The 6,552-nt window shown below is 38.8% G+C and overlaps 1 protein-coding gene across 3 annotated transcripts in view; it reads right to left on the bottom strand.

Moving 5' to 3' along the window:
- Positions 1–3,801, bottom strand: part of LOC109372490 (leukocyte immunoglobulin-like receptor subfamily B member 3) — a 25,617-nt gene extending 21,816 nt beyond the window's left edge. For all 3 annotated transcript variants that reach the window (XM_019625767.1, XM_019625769.1, XM_019625770.1), the window contains exon 1: positions 3,571–3,801. Coding sequence is in view for 2 of the 3 variants with exons in the window: in XM_019625769.1 (XP_019481314.1) it covers positions 3,571–3,577 (7 nt within the window). In the remaining variant the exon portion in view is untranslated. The remainder of the gene's footprint in view (positions 1–3,570) is intronic.
- Between the last annotated feature and the right edge of the window lie 2,751 nt (positions 3,802–6,552).

The raw sequence follows: 6,552 nt of genomic DNA, 5'->3' as shown, positions 1-6,552 counted from the left end.
AGTCCCTTGGTCTCGCTCTTAAACTTTACTTCTGTCTCTGACTCTTTATTCAATCTACGCCGCCCCTCAAGAGAAACCCGTTTGCCCTTGCCACGCTGGACGTGACATTGGTGCCTGAAGGAGCCAATGGGACCATCACAGTGAGGATGACCCAAGGGGAGAAGGAGGCATGGGGCGATGCTCAGGAGACTGATTGATCATCATTTCTCAGAGCAAAGCACGGCTCTGTCTCCTGACCTGGGACTGTGGATTTTCCTTCCTATAAACACTTCCCTTCACTGACTTCCTTGTTTACAAGTCAGCAACATCTTTCTCTTCCAAAGTCATTTGTTCTCCTCAGCAGCCCCTGCTCCCCAAGGCGGAGCCCTTTCTCTCACATTGTGGGTTCTTTCTCCAGCACTGGTAAGAGTCTGGGTTGGAAGCAATTCAGATTTTAAAAAATGAACAGACCTGGGGATTTGTGAGGCAATTCATGTCATTGATCTCCCAGCAAAAGAACGACAGCAATGAATAAAAACATATTTGAAGAAATAGATAGCTGACCATTTCACAAATTTGTTCAAAGTCATAAAGTTATACGTCCAAGGTACTCTGCTGTAAATCATTAAAGATCATGCCCACACACATCATGATGGTAAGCTAGCGAAAACCCAGCAAAAAATTAAAAGCATCCAGAAAAAAGCCACGTTGTGTACAGAGGAAAAATGATTTGAATGATTATAGATTCCCCATCAGAAACCATCATGGCCAGAAGATTTTAAAGTTCTGGTAGTTGAGAAGAGCCAACCTGGAATTCTGGATATTTTCTTCAGGAATGGAAGCCAAATAGTCATTCTGAGAGGAAAGGACACAGCAAATTTGTTGCCAGCAGACCTATTTAAAAGAAGTAAGTTCTTCAGGCAGAAAGGAAATAATTCTAGAGGAAAACTTGGAAATTCAAGAATAAAGGGAGAGCAAAAAAAAAAAGGTAAATATTTAGCAAATGTAATAGCATCATTTTCTTCTCTTGAGTTTTAAAAAATATGTGTGGTTGTTGAAAGCAAAAATGATAACGCTGTCTGATGGGGTGTTTAATGTATGTAGATATAATACATACAAAAACTACAGCATAAGAGGGTTAAGGGTCATAGGACCTATTTGGTTGTCAGGCTTCTGCATTTGCCTTGAAGGCGTAAAATATTACTTCTATGTAGACTCTGTGAAATTAGGTGTGCATATTATAATACCTGCAATAGCCACTTAAATAACAACATACACAGAGTTATAGTTAGAACATCAATAGATAAGTTAGAATGCAGTACTAAACATTTGTCCAAAAAGCCAAGAGAAAGCAGGAAAGGGAAAACTGAAGAGCAAACAATAGAGGGGACAAGCAGAAATGAACAATAAAATGTGACAACTAAAGCAGTCTTATCAGCAGTTACATTAAATGTAAACAGTGAAAGCACAGTGGCAGAGATTGTAGGGTTGGATTTCCAGGTAAGACCCAACTATATATAGTCAACAAGCTATTCCCTTTATTTGTTTTTATTTTTCTTTTTTACTTTTAGAAACTTTATTTAAACATAAATGTTGGTAAAGATGAACTGGGAATTTAAGGAAACTGATCAGGCTGTGAGGTCTATGGAAGATCTGGGTTTGTGGAAGTTATTGAGAACACCTAGTAGAACTTTACGGTCCTAATTTCCTTTTCATTAAACTGTGGTTCTAACTTCTGTCGCCCTGCCTTAGATACTCTCCATCTTAGCACACACCAGAATGCTCGTGGCTTTCCAGGTCTGCATGTGCTGTGTTGCAGCCCTTTTTCCTTTTCCCAAATAAAACTTTCTGGTGACAAACTACCTAGTTGATGTTCAGTTGAAATTCTGCTTACAGAAATACACTCATTTTGATTAATAGAATGCTATTTAAGTTTAACTTATTCTACACAATTTGGACCCAAATATTGGTATATGGCTTAAGCATTAAAATAAAAAAAAAAGGATTTGCAATCTGGCTTATTATCCATCTATTAGAAATGTATAAAAGATCCTCTACCAGATACTGCTAAAGCAGGTAGCAAGAACCTTGAGAATTAAATCTTTGGCTTGTCTCTGAAAAATTACACACATTGCACTGTAAAATTATAAAATTGGTTGCAACATTGTTGCAACATTTCAATGCCAGTTTACAAAGTTCAGTAACTAGTAGATGTTGAAAATGGTGGGGAGAGCCTATGTATACATGTGAAACTGTAAAAGTTATCTGATTTAGTTAACATTGCATTGAGATTCCAGATCTATGCAAACCAATATTCAGATAATTTCCTGAATCTGAATTAACATATTCAGTTCAACAGAAAATTCCACACACTGGCTGTTTTTTGATTCATGCAAAAAAGAAAATTATGTTTCTTCTACAGTTTTTCAGTCCAGAGCTGATGTATACAGGCAGGGTAGTCCTTCCATTGTCAACATTCATGGGGTGGCATGTGACAAGGTCTACTTGGGTTTAAGGATATATTATCAGTCATATGCAAAGTAGTCCCTAAAGTTAAAGACCACATAACTTTCCAGCTGACTGTAAAAACATAAAATAGCTCTTCTTGGAAGACTAGGGCAAAACATCCAGCCATAGTTATAAGAAGCCTTATCAAAAAAAAAAATGTTGCCCCTTATGAATTACCCTTCAATTAAAAAAAATGTAGCCCAAAGAAGCAGCTCTGAAAAGCAGAAAAAATGTAACTTAAAATCTCTTGAATAACAGTAGACATATAGGCTCAATAAATAGCTAAGAGATACATTTTGAAAAGACTACCTAGGATTAGGCTTATATGTATTCTAGTGTTTCAAGTTTATCTCTAGTTACTAAACATCAATTTACAAATGACATGTTCATTTTTGTTTCCTTTATCAAAAGGAAAACTTCTAGCTTCAATTCTATGCCGTGGAGGGGAAACTGAGAAAAAAGATTCCAACAGTTCCATGCAAATATCACATTTTTCAAATGGATGAACTCCCAACTAGACCAGAAGTTCATATTACTAATATGCTTTTCACTGGAGTAGTTTTTAGTAAGTACAAACACATGGCATTAAGGTCCAGAACCTCATATACTCGTAGGCCTGACAATAAAGCCCTTGTTTCCTGGAAGAAAGGCCTCAAGTCCTACTCAATTTCCAGTAACAAGGTTTTCACTTATCAAGTTAACAATAAGGGGCTTTAATTTCCTTCATATTTTTGTTTTTACCATTCTCAAAAACCAGATAAGAAAATTAGTCCAATTCCCCAGAAGTCAATTTTTTTCTTTTGTACTATGAAAGAGTCCATAAAAACCTTTTCCTCAAACTGATTCACAATCCTCAGTCTGTACTTAACATGCATCGTCTCAAATATAGTGTAAAAGATAACTTATATAAAATGTACCCATGAACATTAAAACTAGCTTCATAATTTAAGTTTAAAAGCATAAATATCTGCAGCTTCATCTTCTGTTAACAATGATTGTTGGGGCCTAGAATTCACCTAGAATTCTACATTTACAAATTCCCATTCATGCTCACAAAACTCACACCAGTAACACACAACTTACTTTTCATTCATGTCTTGAGTCTTTTTTGAGTCTTTGGCCTCCCAGTCAATTCAAAGTTCAAATGTCTTTTAACTCAAACTTCACTCTCAGAGATTTAACAAGTTTTACATCCACACTTCATCGATGCTTTATCTCATCTTTTTCATATTGCACTGCCAAACTCTGAAAGCAGTGCCTCAAAGAGATCACCAGATAAAGGAAAATCAGTGACATGTAAAGTGGTTATTTCAGAATAGAAAATAGGAAATCAGTTCAGAAGGGAAGTGTGAGCAGCAAGTCCTCATATAAGTAGCAGTTCCTCATTGTTAAGTTTCCATCTTTTTTTTTTTTAAAGATTTTTATTGGGGAATTGGGGGAAGGGGAACAGACAAGTTGCTGTCCTTTTGTTCTTCAGTCTAGTTGTGGAGGACGTTGCTTCACTGGCCCAAGTTGGCACCATCATTGCGCTCTTCCCGGGCGAGGCAGATCAGTCGCCGGCTTCTGGACGGCCGCTCACTGCAGCTGCTGGCCGCTCGCTACACACGGTGGTAGCCCATGGCAACTCACTGCCACAGGGGCTGCAGCCTACGCCGTTGCTGGTGACTCACAGCAGCCCAGCTCCAGGTTGAGCTGTTGTTCAGCATCTTAGCTGTAGAGGGCAGTGTCACTGGCCCTCATATGTGGGATCCGAACTGGGGCCCTCTGGCATCCCAAGCCAGTTCTTAACCATCGTGCCACTCGGCCGGCCCTTAAGTTTCCATCTTAAGACACAAGGAAAAGAAGAGCAAACTCACCCCAAAATCAGCAGAATAAAATAACACAGGGCAGAAATGAATGAAACTGAACACAGAGAAACTGAATGAAGAATCAGTGAAACTGATTGGCCTTTAAAAAAAGCCAATAAAATTGATAAACCATTAGTCAGACGAATCTTTAAAACCAAGCCCACACACGTCATGATCATAATCAAACTAGTGAAAAAAACAAATAGAAAGCATCCAGAGAAAAATGCCAGTATGAAAATATGCTTTATGATTTCATTTCTGTGAATTTCTTGAACTGGCAAGACTAATACCTAGAGAAGTAAGAGCTATTTGCTTCAGTCTGGGTTTGCGGGGAGTAGGGTGACTAAAAACGTCACCATGGATTTTAGGTGTGATGATCATGTTTACACATTAATTGCAGTTACAGTTGTCACATGAATTTCTACATTTTCCAAAGCTGATCAAAGTGCACGCTTAAATAAAAGGGGTACATTTGTGCCACACACACACACACTCACACACACACACACACACACACACACACACACACACTTTAGGATCAATCACTGTGCATTTCACTGGGGGTGAAATCAACTTGGAACATGTTTGATTTGCTGCCGTAAGGAATGACACAGCTCTAAGGGCTCAGTGTTGGTCTCTGGACTTCCAGCCGTGCCTAGAATTAGATCCCTGCCTGGGAAAGGCTGTCCCTGACACCAGGAGCATGAACAGCCTCGTTTCTGCCACCACTGTGTGAACACTGGGACAATGAGGAATAGGGCTGGCTCGTATCTACTGAACCAGCCTTCCTGCCCCTTGGTTGTTAAGGAATTGTCTACAGTGGTGCTCTGTGGGGAATAATTTTTTAAAAATTATTTTCCTTTGTCTTCTTTTTTTAAAAAATTAGTGTATTGGGGTGACAATGATTAGTAAAGTTACATAGGTTTCAAGTGTACAATTCTGTAATACATTATTTATATATCACATTGTGTGTTCACTACCATGAATAGTATTTTGAACAGACAGACAGAAGCAGGAAATGGCAACCCCTGCACCAAATAGGACACTACACACTTGAACATAACATACAGGGTAAAGAAGAAAAAAAAGGCAAAAGAGTTTGCTACTGCAACGCAGAAATCAATTCACAGCATAAATAGGGATAATTTGTGACAATTAAAATTATTTTTCAATGACAGTTTACATACAATATTAATTTCCAGTGTGCAAGATAGTGATTAGGCATTTATATAATTTATGAAGTAATCCTTTTAAAAGTCTAATAACCCACCATAGTTACTACTATATTGTTGTTTATACAACGTCTGCTATTAAATTTGTGACCTCATCCTAGAAAAAGTGCTACATACCTCACTGCTGAATATCACTATGGTTACCTTTGAAGTACCCCTTTTGGGAAGCTATCCACCGACACCAGTGCCTAGTCCACCTGTCAAAGCAATTTTGGAATTCTTTTTCTGGAATGGCCATCAGAGCTGTCATCGTATTACCCTTCATGTCCTGAATGTCATCAAAATGTCTTCCTTTCAATATTTCCTTTATCTTCGAGTAAAGAAAGAAGTCATTGGGGGTCAGATGAGGTGATTAAGGAGGGTGTTCCAATACAGTTATTTGTTTACTGGCTAAAAACTCTCTCATAGACAGTGCCCTGTGAGCTGGTGCATTGTTGTGATGCAAGAGCCATGAATTGTTGGCAAAAAGTTCAGGTCATTTTCGTCTAACTTTTTCATGCAGCCTTTTCAGCACTTTCAAACAGTCAGCTTGGTTAACTGTCCAGTTGGTAGACATTCATAATGAGTAATCCCTCTGATATCAAATAAGGTTAGCAACATTGTTTTGACTCTTGATTTGGACTGACGGGATTTTTTTGGTAGTGGAGAATTGGCTGACTTCCATTGTGCACTTTGATGCTTTGTTTCAGGGTTGCATTGGTACACCCATGTTTCATCACCAGTGAAAACACAGACCAAAACATCGTCTTGCCTCTCCCAAAGGTCTTGGCAAACATTGACTCTCCTCTGTTTTTGTTCATTGGTGAGCTCCTTTGGGACCATTTTTGCACACACCTTTCTCATGTCAAGATTTTTAGTTAAGATTTTCCTGGGCCGGCTGAGTGGTGCATTGGTTGAGAGCTGGCTTGGGATGCCAGAGGGCCCCGGTTCGGATCCCACATATGAGGGCCAGTGACACTGCCCTCTACAGCTAAGATGCTGAACAG

Source organism: Hipposideros armiger, unplaced genomic scaffold, assembly GCF_001890085.2.
Source record: "Hipposideros armiger isolate ML-2016 unplaced genomic scaffold, ASM189008v1 scaffold_639, whole genome shotgun sequence".
NCBI classification, from domain to species: Eukaryota; Metazoa; Chordata; class Mammalia; order Chiroptera; family Hipposideridae; genus Hipposideros; species Hipposideros armiger.
This window is presented reverse-complemented; position numbering and strand designations above follow the sequence as displayed.